Source organism: Mustelus asterias, chromosome 23 (assembly GCF_964213995.1).
Source record: "Mustelus asterias chromosome 23, sMusAst1.hap1.1, whole genome shotgun sequence".
In the NCBI taxonomy this organism is placed as follows: Eukaryota; Metazoa; Chordata; class Chondrichthyes; order Carcharhiniformes; family Triakidae; genus Mustelus; species Mustelus asterias.
This window is the reverse complement of record NC_135823.1, coordinates 38065884-38085657: the sequence shown is the minus strand read 5'-3', so window position 1 is coordinate 38085657 and position 19774 is coordinate 38065884. Positions and strand designations below refer to the sequence as shown.

The 19774-nt window shown below is 44.8% G+C and overlaps 1 protein-coding gene across 1 annotated transcript in view; it reads left to right on the top strand.

Annotated features, from left to right (window-relative positions):
- The window catches only part of LOC144510379 (heparan sulfate glucosamine 3-O-sulfotransferase 2-like), a 116628-nt gene extending 97108 nt beyond the window's left edge, over window positions 1-19520 (top strand). The window contains exon 2 of the mRNA XM_078239815.1: window positions 18902-19520. Within this exon, the coding sequence (XP_078095941.1) occupies window positions 18902-19520 (619 nt within the window). The remainder of the gene's footprint in view (window positions 1-18901) is intronic.
- The last annotated feature ends 254 nt before the right edge of the window (window positions 19521-19774 follow it).

Sequence of the window (19774 nt, the reverse complement as noted above, 5' to 3'; positions counted from 1 at the left end):
GCATGCTGCCTCTGCTGTTTCTCATGTATGAAGTTGCAGCTTCACCAGGTGGGAATCGTATTTTTGTATATTCCTGCTGCTGCTCCTGGCTTGCTCTCCTTCATTCCCCATTGCATCAGTGTTGGTCCGCTGGCTTGATAGTAATGGTAGAGTGAGGGATATGCTGGGTCATGAGGTTACGGATTGTGGTGGAATGCAGTTCTGCTGGCCCACAGCATCTCATCGATGCCCAGTTTTAAGCTTATATGTCGATTCTGAATCTGTCCCTTTTAGCATGGTGGTAATACCACATAACACGTTAGCGGGAGCGTCCTTAGTGTGAAAATAAAACTTCATTTCCATAAGGATTGTGAAGTGGTCATTCCTACCAATAATGTCATGGATAGATACATCTGCAACAGGTAAGTTGGTGAGGACAAGGACAAATAAATTTTTCCTTCTCACCACCTGCTGCAAGAAAAGCCTTTCAGGACTCAGCAAGTTTGATGAGTGGTGGTGCTACGGCACTCTTGATGATAGACATTAAAGCCCCGACCCTGAGGTACATTCTGTGCCATTACTACTTCAGTGCTTCTTTCAACTGATGTTCAACATAGACGATTACTGATTCACCAGCTTAGGGAGTGTGATAGGTGGTAATTAACAGAAGGTCCCTTGCACATTTTTTCACCAGATGCCATGAGACTTCATGGGTTCAACATCAATGTTAAAGACTTCCAAAGCCTCCCTCTCAACTGTATACTACTGCGCCACCACCTCTGATTTGCCCAGGGATGATCATCAAGTGGACTGGGACATATTTGAGGATTTGAGTATAGGGATAGGGATGTTTTATTGCAATTGTATAGGGAGTTGGTGAGGCCACACCTGCGGTATTGTGTGCAGTTTTGGTGTCCTTATCTGAAGAAGGATGTCCTTGCTATAGAGGGAGTACAGCGAAGGTTTACCAGGCTGATTCCTGGGATGGCAGGTCCGTCATATGAGGAGAGACTAAGTTGGTTTGGATTGTATTCATTGGAGTTTAGAAGACTGAGAGGGGATCTCATAGAAACTTATCAAATTCTAACAGGATTAGAGAGGGTAGATTCAGAAAGAATGTTCCCGATGGTGGAGAAGTCCAGAACTAGGGAACATAGTTTGAGGATAGTTAAAGCGCATCAAGGTAGATAAATCCCCAGGACCTGATGAAGTGATCCCAGGGCATTGTGGGAGGCTAGGGAGGAAATTGCGGGTCCCCTAGCCGAGATATTTGAATCATCAATAGTCACGGGTGAGGTGCCTGAAGATTGGAGATTGGCACATGTTGTGCCTTTGTTTAAAAAGGGCTGCAGGGAAAAGCCTGGGAACTACAGGCAATGAGTCTCACATCTGTGGTGGGTAAGTTGTTGGAAGGTATTTTGAGAGACAGGATCTACAGGCATTTAGAGATGCAAGGACTGATTAGGGACAGTCAGCATGGCTTTGTGAGTGGAAAATCATGTCTCACAAATTTGATTGAGTTTTTTGAAAGGGTAACCAAGAAGATAGATGAGGGCAGTGCAGTTGATGTTGTCTATATGGACTTTAGCAAGGCCTTTGACAAGGTACTGCATGGTAGGTTGTTGCATAAGGTTAAATATCACGGGATCCAGCATGAGGTATCTAAATGAATACAAAATTGGCTTCTTGACAGAAGCCAGAGGGTGATTGTAGAGGGTTGTTTTTCAAACTGGAAGCCTGTGACCAGTGGTGTGCCTCAGGGATCAGTGCTGGGTCCACTGTTATTTGTCATTTATATTAATGATTTGGACGAGAATATAGGAGGCATGGTTAGTAAGTTTGCAGATGACACCAAGGTTGGTGGCATAGTGGACAGTGAAGAAAGTTATCTCCAATTGCAATGGGATCTTGATCAATTGGGTCAGTGGGCTGATGAATAGCAGATGGAGTTTAATTTAGACAAATGCGAGGTGATGCATTTTGGTAGATTGAACCAGGACAGGACTTACTCAGTTAATGGTAGGGCGTTGGGGAGAGTTACAGAACAAAGAGATCTAGGGGTACATGTCATAGCTCCTTGAAAGTGGAGTCACAGGTGGACAGAGTGTGAAGAAGGCATTCAGCGTGCTTGATTTCATCGGTCAGAACATTGAATACAGGAGTTGGAACATCTTGTTGAAGTTGTACAAGACACTGGTAAGGCCACACTTGGAATACTGTGTGCAATTCTAGTCACCCTATTATAGAAAGGATATTATTAAACTAGAAAGAGTGCAGAATAAATTTACTAGGATGCTATCGGGACTTGATGGTTTGGGTTATAAGGAGAAGCTGGATAGACTGGGACTTTTTTCTCTGGAGCCTAGTAGGCTGAGGGTTGATCTTATAGAGGTCTATAAAATAATGAGGGGCATAGATCAGCTTGATAGTCAATATTTTTTCCCAAAGGTCGGGGAGTCTAAAACTAGAGGGCATAGGTTTAAGGTGAGAGGGGAGAGATACAAAAGTGTCCAGAGGGGCAATTTTTTCACACAGAGGGTGGTGAGTTTCTGGAACAAGCTGCCAGAGGTAATAGTAGAGGCAGGTACAATTTTGTCTTTTAAAAAGCATTTAGAAAGTTACATGGATAAGATGGGTATAGAGGGATATGGGCCAAATGCGGGCAATTGAGATTAGCTTAGGGTTTTTTTTAAAAAGGACGGCATGGACAAGTTGGGCCAAAGGGCCTGTTTCCATGCTGTAAACCTTTATGACTGTCTGATAAGGGTAAACCTTTAGAACTGAGGTGAGGAGAAATCTTTTCACCCAGTGGCTGGTGAATGTGTTGAATTCACTACCACAGAAAGTAGTTGAGTCCAAAATGTTGTCTGATTTCAAGAAGAAATTAGATATAGTTCTTGGGGCTAAAGGGATCAAAGGGTATGGGGGCAGGCGAGAACAGGATATTGAATCTGATGATCAGCCATGATCAAAATGAATAGGAGAGCAGCTCGAAGAGCCGAATGGCCTACTCCTGCTTCTAGTTATTATTATCTGAAAGTAATGATTTTGTGAATTCAGCCATGTCAGGCTGTTGTTTGACTAGTACACAGGACAACTCTCTCAGTTTTGGCACAAGTCCCCAGACGTTAGTGAGGAGGGCTTTGCAGGGTCAAATGGGCTTGATGTGTCTTTGCTGTGTCTGGTGCCTAGGTTGATGAAGGATGGTCTGTCCAGTTTTATTCTTCTTTGGGCTTTTCTTGGCAGCTTAATACAACTGAGAAGCTTGCTGGGGAACTTTGGAGGGCAGTTAAGGGTCAACCACATTTGCTGTGGATTAGAGTCACTTGTCGGCCAGACCGAGTAATGTCAATGGAATTCTTTCCCAAGCCTGTGAGTGAACGAGATGCATTTTTACAACAATCCAGTTATTTCATGCTAACCATTCCTGAGACCAGTTCTCTTAGTCCGGAATTAATTGAATTTAAATTTCTATTTGCTGTGGGGTGTGTGAGGGATGACCTCATGTCTCTGAAGCAGAATTACTAGATCCATAATTCAACCATTCTCTCTTGTGTTATTCCCTGGTATATTTCTCCCTGCTTTATTATTCCATGGTGTATTACTCCCAGGTGTACTGTTCCACACCCTCTTATGCCCATATGTATTATTCCCTGCCTAACCTACTCTCCAATGAATTGCTTCCTGCTGTATTTCTGTCAAATGTATTGTTCTCTGCTGTATTATTCGTTGATATGATGTTCCCTGATCTATTATCCCCTGTTGCATGATATGTATGCATGATGAAGTGCCATGCAGCTTTGCAATTTCCTTTTTTATTTGAAGATCTTTATCACAATAAAAGGTCTGGAGGAGGAAGCAGTAAAGAAGTCCACCATAGTGCATGGTGAACTTGAAGACACATAGGCAAGATTGGCTAGCCTTATGTCAGTCTTGTTGGAAATTTAGAAATGATTTTCTCCCACAGCATAGTGGACACATAGAACAAACTCACAGAGAGAGGGAGTTGGATTCAGGGTCAATTAGTGCCTGGATCAAGATGAATTGGGAAAGGAGATTAAAGGTTTTAGAGATATTAATGGCACTGTCAGGGAATGAGTTGCCCTAGCAATACCGGAAGTCTATGATAAAATAATTATGCAGTGGCTCTGGATGGGGCAGCATTGATGGGCTGAGTGGCTTTTCCTATTCTGAGCCACCTAAAAATAATCCCAACCAATGTAGACAATATGATGCAGGCCTCTGCTTGATTCTGTTATTCCATGCCTAAAAAACGTGCACAACAATGTTAAATGTAAGATCCATGATTCCTTGCAGATTTATTCTCCGCTGGCAAAATTGTCCCAATACTTGTGTAGTTCTCTTCCCCTCCACTGACCCCTGCCTGTCACCCCATTCCATCCCAGTTTCTAGTTTAAAGATTTCTTCACTGCCTCCAGGAAACATTGAAAAGATGTGGTTGGCAGGTCTTTGGTGTAAAATCTATAGGGATTGCAAGAGAAAGAGAAAGCTGACTAGGTGAGAGTAGAAAAGTTTTGAGAGAAATGGATGAGTTAAAATCAAAGATTGTACACTGACTTCAACAAAGTGAGGTGACAGAACAGCGCAGGAAAATGGTGTACTTGACAAGGAGCTATGACAATTGATGCGTTGATAAAATAGTGACAAAGGAGATTGGGTGAGGAGGAGGGACACAACTCAGAAGTACTTTACAGTCACGGTGGCACAGTGGTTAGCACTGCTGCCTCACAGCGCCAGGGACCCCAGTTCGATTCCCAGCTTGGGTCACAATCTGTGCGGAGTCTGCACGTTCTCCCCGTGTCTGTGTGGGTTTCCTCCAGTTTTCCCACACAATCTGAAAGACGTGCTGGTTAGGTGCATTGGCCATGCTACATTCCCCCTCAGTGTACCCGAACCGGCGCTGGACTGAAGCAACGAGGGAATTTTCATAGTAACTTCATTGCAGTGCTAATGTAAGGCTACTTGTGACACTAATAAGTTAAGTTAAAGTTAAAGTCAATGAAGCCAATGGAAGTTGCATGTCTAGTGGGGTAGAGGAACAAATGAATCTTGGAATATCAATACACCAATCAGTCGAAGTTGGTTAGGTTAGTAAGGCCATTAAAGGGAAAACCAAATTCTAGGCTTTATTTCTAGAGAGACAGAATTGAAAAATAGATAAGTTATGCTTAACATGTATCGAACCTTGGTCAGGCCACAATTAGGCTGCTACATATTTCTGATCGCCATGTTATATATAGAAAGATATAAAGGCACTGACTGAAAAGGGTGCTGAGAAGATTTACAAAACTGACACCAAAAATGTGTGAGTATGCATATCAGCAAAGGATTCACAGCCGGAATTTTACCTCCTGCCTGCCACAGGAATCGGAGCGGGTGAGGGGCGGATCATGGAAAGGTCCATTGACCTTGGGTGGGATTTTATGGTTTTGGGATAAGCGCGGCTGTAAAACTCTACCCAGGGTCTCTTTTCTGTTGAAAAAAGAAGGCTGAGGAGTGACCAAATAGAGGTCTTTAAAATTATAAAGGTTTTGAAATTAAATATAAGAGAACATTTCCTCCTGTGGGATGAGCATAACTAGAAACCATCAATACAGGTATAAAACTGTTACCGAGAAATCCAATAGGGAATTCAGGGCTCTTTAGCCCAATAATGATGAGAATGTGGATCTCTCCACCCACAGGGATAATTTGAAGAAAATAACATATTTGCATTTAAAGGGAGACAAGAGAGGAGTATGAAAGGAGATAGAGGATTATGGTGACAGATTTCGATGAGGAAGGATGCGAGGTGGCTCGAATGGAATATATGGTTGGACTGAATGGCCTGTTTCATATATGCAATCCTATGTATCTGAAGTGCAGTCACTGTTGTAATGTAGAAAACACAGCAACCAATTTGCGCAGCAAGCTTCCACAAACAGCACTCAAATAAATAACAAGAATATCTATTCTGGTGTTGTTGGCTGAGGACTAAATGTTAGCTCGGACACAAACTTTCCTGCTCTAAATTCAAATAGTACCATGGGATCTTTTACATCTTTTACGTGAGAGGCCAGGCAGGGCCGCAGTTTAACTTCTCACCCGAAAGACAGCATCTTCAACAATGCAGTACTGGACTGAAATGTCAGCCTGAGTTTTGTGCTCAAGGATATGGTCAACCCACAATGTTCTGACCCAGAGGGATTCGTGCTACTCACCAAATTGCAGCAAATACAAGAGAGGTGTTAGAACGTGGGCCAGGAGTTTTCTCAGAAAGGGAAACGCTGTTAAGGGAAAATAGATGGATGCGAACAGATTTTAAAATCTGTTAGTCACACAGTACTCGGTTTAAAAACATTTCCTGCGTGGTTAGGATTGGGAATGTGAAAACAAGAAAGCAAAGGAAGGTTTACAGTAACTCAAAACCTTTAACAGCTCAGCTTTGGAAGGAAGTTAATATCACATTTAAGAATTCTGCAGAGTCAAATTAAATTTGAAATCTAATGAATCATTTAATCCTCAAGCCTGCTTTTGTCCTTCTGGATGTCAAAACAAACACAGTCACCTCATTAAAGCATCTTTGTTTTCACATTCAGAATCCACTGCAAATTTACTGTCCTAAATATACAGCTCTTGAGAGAAAAGTGCATATAGTGCATATACCTCTTTCTTTGGTCTATGTACAAGCTTCCCTATCATGGACCCAATCCACCCATTGAATCTCCTTATAAACATGCAAACATACATACAAACAAACAAATTAGGAGTAGGCCACTCGGCCCTCTGGGTCTGCTCCACCATTGAATAAGATCATGGCTGATCTGATTGTAACCTCAACCCCACATTCGTGTCTATTCCCAATAACCTTTCACCCCCATGTTAATCAAGAATCTATCTACCTCTGCCTTAAAAATATTCAAAGGGTGAAATGTTCCCATAAATCGGCAAAGGCCAATAGTGGGTGGGAAAAGCAGCGTCGAGCCTGCTGATGGCAATGTTGGCTTTTCCCGACTCATAGTCCCAAATAGTCTCTGCCACGAGTTCCACGCCATATCCCTGGCAGGGGGGCCTCTGATTTGCCCGCCCCACCATCACTTCAGAGCTGCAATCATTGGGGCGCCACATTTAAAGGCCACCCCAGCGCACACCAACCACGTTTTTTAGGTCACTGGGAAGTGATAGTTGCCAAGAAATCCACCTCGAGGTTTTTGGACGCCTCATCGGAGAGTCTCCTGGTGCTGTAGAGGCCCAAAATGATGTCCGCTACCCGCACACAGGAAGAAAACCAGCAAAGTCATCAATCCCGCGTGGGAGGCGGTGACAGCGATCATGAGTGCCAACACCCTGCACAAGAGGACAGCCATCCAGTGCCGCAAGAGGATGAATGACCTCCTCTGTCCTGTCAGGGTAAGTCACTCTTCTCATCACTTTCACACGTATCCACATGGATCTCACTCGAATGTCAGCTCCAGGGACACCACTACACACTCTTCCACACACATCTTAATGTCCCCTGCAGGTTGTGTCCTCATCACCTCATTGGTCCCACTTACCATCCACACATGCCAGGCATCCTTATCATCTGCCTTGGCACGCGTCCTGCTTACAGTCTCTCCACCTGTATTCATGTAGAGAGATCCCAGACAGAGAGAGGGATGTCAGAGCGCAAGGTCCTCACCCTCCGGATTTCAAGCACAGAGTCAACCAGCTAGCCAGGATGGCACAGTGGTTAGCACTGCTGCCTCACAGCTCCAGGGACCTGGGTTCAATTCCGGCCACACACTGTCTGTGTGGAGTTTGTACATTCTTCCTGTGTCTGTGTGGATTTCCTCCAGGTGCTCCGGTTTCCTCCCACAGTCCAAAGATATGCAGCTTAGGTTGATTGGTCATGCTCAATTGCCCCTTAGTGTCAGGGTGACCAGCAGAGTAAATACATGGAGTTACATGGAAAGGGCCTGGGTGGGATTGTTGTTGGTGCAGGCTCAATGGGCCAAATGGCCTCCTTCTGTACTGTCCGGATTCTATGACATCAACTGCTTCTGTGCTGATAGTGAGGTTGGAGGCGATAAAGCAAGTGAGGATCCAGCATTGAATCATCCATCAGACAACAACGCTGTGAGTCATGTCCCCTGCTTCTCAGGTCCCTGCATGCACTAATGACTACTCCATTCTTTCATAGGCACATCTACGAAGCAGCTGAGGCAGTCCACCAGCCAAGCTCTCAATTCCAGCCCTAACACTAGCAGAGGAGGGTTTCATGGACCCTGATATCAAGAAACATCACAGCACTCAACCATACCCTTCACCAGCATAGATACACACATCTCAGTGGGACCTAGTTCTAGAGTAGCCTCGGGGTCATAATCTGGTGAGCATATCACTCTCTGAGCCACAGCAGGTAGGGACAGGAACATCCCTGGATGCCAGCACTCAGAGGATTTCTGAAAGCCAGAATTCTGCTGAGTCCCAGTCAGATGACAAGCCTCTGGACTGAGTCATGCCTCAGTTGTTGGAGCTCTAAAGGCAAACTTGGGAAAATCAGGAAAGGATGTTTGGTACAGTCCAAGCACTGAAAGGGGGAGTCCATCTGTCTTAGGCCTAAAGTGATTGTGCCAACACTGCACTGCAACACAATTAGGATGGCGGCTGCTGTGGAAATGTTGGTGCAAGACTTTTGTCCTGCACTGCTGCAGGACATAAACTCCATGGTGCAGAACATACACTTAATGGTACAGGACATGCACTCCGTGGTGCAGGGTTGCTGGAATACGTAAGTCTCAACACCAGAGGACAGCAGTACTTCTCCAGCTCACTCCAGCTGCCCCTCTATCCCAAGGAGGAAGCCTAGAGGGAGGAGGATCAGCTGGTGCACAGCCCGGGGCCATCCAGCCAGGTGTCTCCAGGAGTGTCCTGCCCATCCGAATCCTCTCTTCCTGTGACCGTTTCAGCTCCAGCTCCACAGGCCGAGAAGGGTGGTACTGCCACACAGCAGGACCCTGACTCTCTGGAAGACGCCTGCCAAAGTGATCACAGACAACAGGGCATGGCAGACAGCAGGCTGCCTCCACTTTCGCTGTGGATGTTGGGGATGCACCAAGACATAGCAACAGAGTAAGAAAGGTTAAGAAGCTCTAGTTGCACAGCATGGGCACGCATGTCAAACACTTGTACATAACATTCACCTCTGTAAATAAACTCTCACTAATTGTACCCTTTCTATGACTCCTTGTTCTGATGAGCTGTGTTCCTGTAATCCCAACCTGAAAGCCTGATTTCTGTACAGGAAAAAGGCAGGGTGTTCTGTCCAGGGCTTTCTCCATGTGCTTTGTGCAAGGCTCCCAGCACATTGGTGATGTCCCTTCACAGTGACTGTACACATCAGTCATGCCTGTGTGACATACAGAGCGAGCGTCACTCATTCCAATGATTGTCTATGTGTGCTCACTGCACCTTTGAGGTGAGGATGGCCCTCCAGCCCATATGCCTCAGCCTCCAGTAGCACCGAGCCTCAAGGGTACGGCTCAGGAAAAATGCCATAAGTTCAGGAGAGGTGAAACTTGCCCTGTTGCATCGCCATGATATGACCCTAGTCATTGAGAACAAGCGAGCTGGTATCAGCCAGACAGGCGTCAGACATTCACAGAAGCTCTGTGAGGATCAATGCACCGTCCGCACTGCAAGTCATCATCCTTTGCAGAGCAGGGACTATGGGCAGCCACTGTGCCCCTGTGACAGGAGCGTTGTCACAGACTGTGCACTGCCATTAGGCAGACTGGAGAGAAATGCTCACAGAAGGCATGTGAAGATAACAAGATGTCCTCACAGGATCTCCACATCACCCTCCATGAGTCTATCAGCAATGAGCACGTCCCGTGCTTGTCTGCCTCATCTGGACATTGCCATTGTCTCATGGCCGACATCCTCTCCCTTGAGGACCTCCCCAGCCTTGTCCCCTTCCCAGTCTTCCTCTTGGAGGAAACGTGCAGTTCCTCCATCTCATCCTCAGCAGTTCCTTCCCCCATTGCAACACCAGGTTATGTAAGGTGCAGGAGGCAACGATGCGTGACACCCTCTGCGGATTATATTGCAGGGCTCCACCAGACTGGTCCAGGCACCAGACCCTCACCTTTATCATCACAATGGTTTGCTCCACCAAATCGCAGGTTGCAGAGTAAGCCTCATTGTACCTTGTCTCAGCTGCACTCTGTGGCCTCCGCACGAGCGTCATCAGCCACCTCCTTAGTGGATAGCCCTTGTCACCGAGGAGCTAACCCTCAAACCTCTCAGGACTCTGAGATCTAAGAATGGCTCTGAATGTAGAAATTGTTCGCACTCCCTGGGAATCAAGCACATACCTGTAGGATGCATTTGGTGTGGTCGCAGACCAGCTTAACATTCAGCAAGCGGAAGCCCTTGCAGTTCACACAGTTCACTGCTTGATGCCCCAGAAATCTGAGTGCCATGTGAGTGCCATGTGAGTGCAGTCGATGGCACCCTGCACCTCCTGGAAAGCCAAATATTTTTGCAAAGCCCATTGGCCTTGCATTCTGGCTTGCCTGATCCTGGTCAAAATAGGCAAAGTAGTGTGTCCCTGCGGAGACTGCATCCATCCAAGACTGGGTGCACTTGTGTGTGGAGGCTTGTGAAATCCCGCAGTGATCACTTGTGGAGCCCTGGAAGGAGCCACTGACATAAAAATTGAGCTCAGCTTAAACTTTCAGCGACACTGGCAATGAATGTCCTCCAATTCCCCATGGCGCCCAGTCTTGCAGAAGGTGGCAGGTGTGATCCCTGGCCATACATAGTGTCGCCTACAGCAACACTGGTATTCAGACCTCTGCAGTTATGTTAGGTGCGTCTATAGACCCTGGGTCTAGTGAGGCACCTCCAAGCGACAGCTCTCTGGGGTTAATCCTCTGCATGCAGAGCAGGCTCTGCCACCTCTTCCTCTTCACAGTTCTGCTCCTGCCTTTGGCAAGCCAGACATCTCCGTTGATGTCTTCTTCTTTTCTCCTGCCTATGAGCGAAAAGAATGACAGTGATCACAAGGCTGCATGTTTTGTACATTCTCCTCATTGAGAGAAACTTGACCGTTAGCTTCTGTCTCCTAAGGGCCACTCTTTGCCTATTGTTCATAATTGAAGCTGCCTCTCAAAGCCCATTGACTCATGTCCTGGCTACCACATTGATGCCTCGACCTTACTGCACATTCTGCCCACACCACCCACATCCCACACCACATGACCATGTGGCCAGAGCCTTGGTCACTTTACTGCATCCTGAGCTCTCATCTCAGGCATGGACACTATCCTAAACTTCAATCCAAGGCCTTGTGCTCAATTTGGTTTTTAGGGGCACTTGTCAACATGCACTTCAGCACAAAGCCAAGAATTAGGAGTGTTCTCCTCATGCCATTGCCAACTCTTGAAGGGAATGTAGTTGTTTTCCTGTGGCCCGGCAGTGGAAGGCATTCTTAGGAATGGTTCCCACAATAGTTGACAATTACCCCCCTTCCCCAAAACATTTCAATGTCCGGTCTCCCCCAACTAGCCCCCCATTATCCTGCAGTCATCCACCTGGTCGATGGCCTGGAGTCTTCCCCCCAGTGGCCTGGAGTCTTGACCCGATATCCTTCAACTAGTCCCCCAGTACCTTTCGCCAGTCTCTTTCCAGTGTTATCCCAGTCTCCTTCCAGTGGTACCTTAGTGTCCTTCCAGTGTTACACCGGTTTTCCTCCAGTGTTACTGTGCTCTCCTGCCAGTGTCACCCTTGACTCCCTCCAGTGTCACCCTGATAGACTGTGGGTCGAGTCTGGTCACCCCCCCCGCCCCCCCCCCCCACTGCAGTCAGAGCCAGTGCCCCCCCCAGTCAAAGCATGGTCGCCCCCCCTCCTCCCACCACCCTCCCCCACCCCCCCAAGTCAAGCAAGGACAACCCTAGTGAGACCTGTACCCTCAAGTCAAAGCCTGTTTACCTGATTCTAGGCTCTTTGACCACCAGTCAGAGTCAGTATTCCTGAGTCAAAGGCTGGTCACCCCCAGTCAGGAGCTCACTTTGAAAGGGTGCTCGCTAGGTGCATGCCTTTTGTAATCAGTCTTGATTTGTGCCATTCTGACATCACATCGCCGTGGATGGACTTTTTGACAGGTGGGTATGATTCTGGCGTCTGGGCCCGATAATAATGTGAAAATGTATCGTCATGATGTTCCCGATGTTGAACGGCAGGAAACATGGTCCAGCACTGCAGGGCAGAAGGGACAATCGTGGTAAACTTTCATGCTGACATAAAACACAACTTTAGATTTATCGTGACATTTTCTACCTGAACATGCCCAACACTACGGCAGCAGAAAATCCTGCCAATAACTCTGCTTCTACCTGCCTTTTGAGGAAGAGAGTTCCAAAGACTCAAAACCCTGAGGGAATAAATTTCTCCTCATCTTTGCCTTAAATTGAGCAACCTCTTATTTTTAAACAGTGATCCCTAGTTCTACATTCTCCAACAAGAGGAAACATCCTCTCCACATCACCCTGTCAATACCACTCAGGATCTTAAAGATTTTAATCAAGTTGTTTCTTACTCTTCTAAACTTTAGTGAATACAAGCCTAAATGGGCCAACCTTTTGTCATAAGGTAACTCGCCCATTCAAGGTTTTAGTCTAGTAAATTTCCTCTGAATTGCTTCTAACACATTTACATCTTTCCTTAAATAAGGCGACCAATACTGTCCACAGTACTCCAGAAATGCTCTCACCACTGTCCTGTACAACTGAAGCATAGCCTCCCTATTTTTGTAATCAGTTCTCCTCACAATAAATGATCATTATTTGCAGTACCTGCATACTGGCCATTTGTCAGTCATCCTCTGAATCTCAGAGCTCTGCAATCTCTCACTATTTAGATAATTATTTTATTTTTTATTCTTGCAGCTTAATTGTTCCCACATTATATTCCATTTGCCAGAACTTTGCCCACTCACTTAACCTGTCTATGTCCCTTTGTAGTCTTCTTATATCCACTTCACAATTTACTTTCCTACCTATCATCGTATCATCGGTAAATTTCACAACCATACCTTCCAGTCATTTATATAAATCGTAAAATGTTGAAGCCCCAGCACTGATCCCTGTGACATACTGCCAACCAGAAAAAGATCCATTTATACCAACTCTCTGTTTCCTGTTAGTTAGTCAATCTTCAATCCATGCCAATATGTTATCCTCCATACCATGAGCTTTCATTTTCTGCAATAACCTTTGATGTTGCACCTTATCAAATGCCTTCTGGAAATCTAAGTACAGTACATCCATTGGTTCCCTTTATCCACAGCACATGTGACTCCTTCAAAAAGCTCCAATAAATTGGTTAAAATGATTTCCCTTTCACAAAACCTTGTTGACTCTGTCTGATTGCCCTGATGTTTTTGTAAGTGCCCTGCTGTAACATCTTTAATAATAGCTTCTAACATTTTCCTGCTGATAGATGTTAGACTAACTGGTCTGTAGTTTTCCACTTTCTGTCGCCTTCCCTTTTTGAATAAAGGAGTTACATTTTCTTTTTTCCAATCCAATAGAACATTCTCTGAATCTAGGGAATTTCAGAAAATTAAAATCAATGCATCTCACTAGCTACTTCTTTCATGACCCAAGGATGAAATTCATCTAAACCCAAAGATTTGTCAGACCATAGCCCCAACAATTTGTTCAAAATACCACACTTTCCTGAGTTCCTCCTTGTCTTCCTTTTCCTGATTTACGACTATTTCTGGGATGTTACTTCTATAGTGAAGACTGATGCCAAATACCTGACCAATTCATCTGCCATCTCCCTACTTTTCATTATCAATTTCCCAAAGGCACTTTCTATAGGACCAATGCTCATTTTGTTAACTCTTTTCTTACTTAAATATCTACAGAATATCTACAGAAATTCTTACTATCCATCTTCATATTTCTACCTTCTTTCTCTTGTACTCCAATTTTTCTCTCCTTATTAATCTTGTCTCTTTGCTGTTATTTATATTCTGTCCAATCTTCTGACCTGTCACCCATCTTTGCACAATTATATGCTTTTTCTTTAAGTTTGATACTGTCTTTAACTTTTTTAGTTAACAACAGAGTGGATCCTCCCATTGCAATTTTTCTTTCTCATTGGAATGTATCATGGACTGCAGCGATTCAAGAAGGCAGCTCACCACCACCTTGTGCCAGCGACGCCCATGTCCCATGAATTAATTTTTAAAATCTATTCTATATATTCTGAAATATCCTCATAAATGTCTGCCACTGGATCTCTATTGACCTGTCGCTTAACTTCATTTCTCAATTCACTTTCGCTAGCTCCTCTTCCCGTCCTCACAATTTCCCTTATTTAAGTTTAAAATACTAGTCTTCAATGCTCCCTTCTCTCCCTCAAACTGAATGTAAAATCCAATCATATTAAGATTGCTGCTACCTAGGGGTGCCTTCACAATGTGGTTACAAATTAATCCTATCTCATTGCACAATACCAGGTCTTGTACAGCCTGCTCCAGGTTGCCTTCAGAACATGCTGTTCTAAGAAAGTATTGTGAAACATTCTACTAACTCCTCATCTATGCTACCTTTGCCCATTTGGTTTTTCCAGTCTACATGTAGATTATATTAGTTATCATAATCCCCCATTATATTGTTCCCATTATCTATTTCTTTATATTCTGTCCTCCCATGTCATTACAATTAGGGGGCCTATACATCACTTCCACAAGTGACTTCTTGAATTTATAATTTCTGATCTCAAACCAAACTGCTTCTACATCCTGATTTCCTGAACTTAAGCCATCCCTCTCTAATGTGCTAACACCAGCTTTAATTAACAGAGCCACCCCTCCACCTTTTCCTAACTTTCTGTCGTTCCTAAATGTCTCGTATCCTTCAATATTCAGATCCCAATCTCTGTCATCCTGTAGCCATGTCTCAGTAATGGCCATCAGATCGTACTTATTAATTTCTATTTGCCCTATCCTTCAACTAGTCCCCCAGTACCTTTCCCCAGTCTCTTTCCAGTGTGTCAAAAGATTTTAGATACAGTCCTTTTATTATTTTTGTAGCATCTAGCCATACCTGTTGATTTGATTTTAGATTTGTACTCTCTGTCCCTTTCTGTCTTGGTCTCTTTATCATTTCCCATATTTTTACCCATCTCTATTTCCTTGTCTCTACTCTTTGGTTTACATCTTCCCAAATTTGATCTCTTGCCCCATTATTTTGTTTAAAATTCTCTCTACTTCCCTCGTTATGTGGTCCGCTAGAACATCAGCTCCAGCACGGTTCAGGTGTAGACCCAATGATACAGATTCCACTTTCCACTGGTGCCAGTGCCCCATGAACCAGCACCCAATTGTTTCACACCAATCTTTGAATCACATATTCATTTCTCTAATCTTATTTGCCTTATGCCAATTTGCACATTGAACATAGAACGTAGAACATAGAACATTACAGCGCAGTACAGGCCCTTCGGCCCTCGATGTTGCGCCGGCCAGTGGTACCAATCTAAAGCCCCTCTAATCTACACTATTCCAATATCATCCATATGTTTATCCAATAACCACTTGAACGCTCACAACGTTGACGAGTCCACCACTGCTGCAGGCAGGGCATTCCACACCCTTACTACTCTCTGAGTAAAGAACCTACCTCTAACATCTGTCCTATATCTCTCACCCCTCAATTTAAAGCTATGTCCCCTCATGCTAGCCAACACCATCCGAGGAAAAAGGCTCTCACTATCCACCCTATCTAATCCTCTGATCATCTTGTATGCCTCTATTAAGTCACCTCTTAACCTTCTTCTCTCTAATGAAAACAACCTCAAGCCCCTCAGCCTTTCCTCATACGATTTTCCCACCATACCAGGCAACATCCTGGTAAATCTCCTCTGCACCCTTTCCAACACTTCCACATCTTTCCTATAATACGGCGACCAGAACTGTACGCAATACTCCAAATGTGGCTGCACCAGAGTTTTGTACAGTTGCAGCATGACCTCCTGGCTCCAAAACTCAATCCCTCTACCAATAAAAGCTAACACTCCGTACGCCTTCTTAACAACCCTATCAACCTGGGTGCCAACTTTCAGGGATCTATGCACATGGACACCCAGATCCCTCTGTTCATCCACACTACCAACCATCTTACCATTAGCCCAGTACTCTGTATTCCTGTTACTCCTTCCAAAGTGAATCACCTCACACTTTTCCGCATTAAACTCCATTTGCCACCTCTCAGCCCAGCTCTGTAGCTTATCTATGTCCCTATGTCCTTCTTATTAATGACTTAGAGGAGGGGGCTGAAGGGTGGATCAGTAAATTTGCTGATGACACCAAGATTGGTGGAGTAGTGGATGAGGTGGAGGGGTGTTGTAGGCTGCAAAGAGACATAGATAGGATGCAAAGCTGGGCTGAAAAATGGCAAATGGAGTTTAACCCTGATAAATGTGAGGTGATTCATTTTGGTAGGACAAATTTAAATGTGAATTACAGGGTCAAAGGTAGGGTTCCGAACACTGTGGAGGAACAGAGAGATCTTGGGGTCCATATCCACAGATCTCTAAAGGTTGCCAGTCAAGTGGATAGAGCTGTGAAGAAGGCCTATAGTGTGTTAGCTTTTATTAACAGGGGGTTGGAGTTTAAGAGCCGTGGGGTTATGCTGCAACTGTACAGGACCTTGGTGAGACCACATTTGGAATATTGTGTGCAGTTCTGGTCACCTCACTATAAGAAGGATGTGGAAGCGCTGGAAAGAGTGCAGAGGAGATTTACCAGGATGCTGCCTGGTTTGGAGGGTAGGTCATATGAGGAAAGGTTGAGGGAGCTAGGGCTGTTCTCTCTGGAGCGGAGGAGGCTGAGGGGAGACTTAATAGAGGTGTATAAAATGATGAAGGGGATAGATAGAGTGAACGTTCAAAGACTATTTCCTCGGGTGGATGGAGCTATTACAAGGGGGCATAACTATAGGGTTCGTGGTGGGAGATACAGGACGGATATCAGAGGTAGGTTCTTTACGCAGAGAGTGGTTGGGGTGTGGAATGGACTGCCTGCAGTGATAGTGGAGTCAGACACTTTAGAAACATTTAAGCGGTTATTGGATAGGCACATGGAGCACACCAGGATGATAGGGAGTGGGATAGCTTGATCTTGGTTTCAGATAAAGCTCGGCACAACATCGTGGGCCGAAGGGCCTGTTCTGTGCTGTACTGTTCTATGTTCTATGTTCTCTGTAACCTGCCACTTCCCTCCGCACTGTCTACAACTCCACCGACTTTAGTGTCATCCGCAAATTTACTAATCCATCCTTCCACGCCCTCATCCAAGTCATTAATAAAAATGACAAACAGCAGTGGCCCCAAAACAGATCCTTGCGGTACACCACTAGTAACTGAACTCCAGGATGAACATTTCCCATCAACCACCACCCTTTGTTTTCTTACAGCTAGCCAATTCCTGATCCAAACCGCTAAATCACCCTCAATCCCATGTGTCCGTATTTTCTGCAAAAGCTTACCATGGGGAACCTTATCAAACGCTTTGCTGAAATCCATATACACCACATCAACCGCTTTACCCTCATCCACCTCTTTGGTCACCTTCTCAAAGAACTCAATAAGGTTTGTGAGGCACGACCTACCCTTCACAAAACCGTGCTGACTATCCCTAATCAAATTATTCCTTTCCAGGTGATTATAAATCCTATCTCTTATAATCCTTTCCAATACTTTGCCCACAACAGAAGTAAGGCTCACCGGTCTATAATTACCAGGGTTGTCCCTACTCCCCTTCTTGAACAAGGGGACAACATTTGCTATCCTCCAGTCTTCTGGCACTGTTCCTGTAGACAATGACGACACAAAGATCAGGTAATAATCCAGAAATGATTGCCTTTGAGGTATTGCTTCTTAATTTGGTGCATAGCTCCCCATACTGACTATGCAGAACCTCTTTCCTCATCTGACCTGTGACATTAGTACCTACATAGACCACAACCACTGGATCCTCCCCCTTCTACTGTAAGTTCCTCTCTAACCCTGAGCAAAGGTCATGAACCCGGGCACCAGGTAAGCTCTAGCTGTCTGGACTCTTGCTCTTTTCTGCAGAGAAGTGTCAATCCCCCTTATTTTACTGTTCTCTACTACCACTGCATTCCTTTGTGCTCCCCCAATTTGAATGACTTTGTGTATCACAGTGCCGTGTCAGTCAGCATATCCAGCCTGCAGCCCTGACTCTCATCCAAATAAGCTGAAAGAATCTCTAAACTGCTGGAAAATTGCAGCGGCTGACACCCTGCACTCCTACCCTCTGTGTCTCCTTATCTGTCTCAGCTTCAGTCACTCCCTCTTATCCCTGACCAGCTTCCAAATCAGAAGACCCTATCCCAGGAGATGTGACTGCCTCCTAGTACAAAGCGACCAGGTAACACTTGCCCTTTCTGATTTGTCACAGTGTCTTCAGTTCAGTCTCCAGCTCAGTGACTATGTCCTAAAGCTCCTTAAGCCACAGACACTTACTGCTGACGTATTTGCCCTGGGTCACACTCGTATCCAGGAGTTCCCACATACTGCAGACACAATACATCACCTGTCTTGTCATACTTATGTGCTCTAATTAATTCATTAATTCATTTATCAGTTTTTTTATATTTATTAATCTTATCACAATTTTTGTACTATTTTAAACCTTAGAAATAGAATAGATCTTGACCACTTAATGGATACTCACTAGATACTCACCAAACAGTTCATTTTTTCACCTCTAATTGAGAATTTCTATTTATTTATCTGTTTACCATGTTCCTCCCATTTTCATGCATTTTCATGTAAACTAGAAATAATTTGATATACTTCTGCCAAGAATACTAATAGCTGCTTTTTATATGTCCTTAGAAACTTGATGCCCAAGACCTTGGATGGTCAGATCACCATGGAGAAAACGCCCAGTTACTTTGTTACCAGAGAGGCACCAAAACGAATATTCACGATGGCAAAGGACACTAAACTCATCGTAGTGGTCAGGAACCCAGTGACCAGAGCCATTTCAGACTATACCCAGACACTGTCCAAGAAACCTGAGATTCCAACCTTTGAAGTTCTAGCCTTCAAGAATAGGACCCTTGGCCTCATCGATGCCTCTTGGAGTGCCATACGCATTGGAATCTATGCCTTGCATTTGGAGAACTGGCTCCAGTTTTTTCCCCTCTCCCAGATCCATTTTGTCAGTGGGGAGAGGCTCATCATTGACCCAGCTGGAGAAATGGGCAAAGTGCAGGACTTCTTAGGCCTCAAGAGGATTGTCACGGACAAACACTTTTACTTCAACAAAACCAAGGGATTTCCTTGCCTGAAGAAACCAGAGAGCAGCAGCACACCAAGGTGTCTAGGAAAATCGAAAGGAAGGACTCACGTCCAGATAGACTCGGAAGTTATCGAGCAACTAAAGGAATTTTACAGACCATATAATATAAAGTTTTATCAAATGGTGGGACATGACTTTCGATGGGACTAATCACTAACCATACCACAAGTTAAGAAAATAAAGGAGAAAGCATATAAATGTCTTCCATTATAGATGACTTACCATATTGAAAAGATAGCCTTGTTATGGCACACACCAGGCAAACTGTACTAGAGCTCAACCCTGATGCAAGACTGTGAGCTCAAGGATCCCTCTCCTTAATTTATCAGGGTTCAGGCCATTCCTGGGGCAACCGCTAGTGAAACTAGTGCCAATTGTTGGGGCAATCACTGAGGAAACTAGGG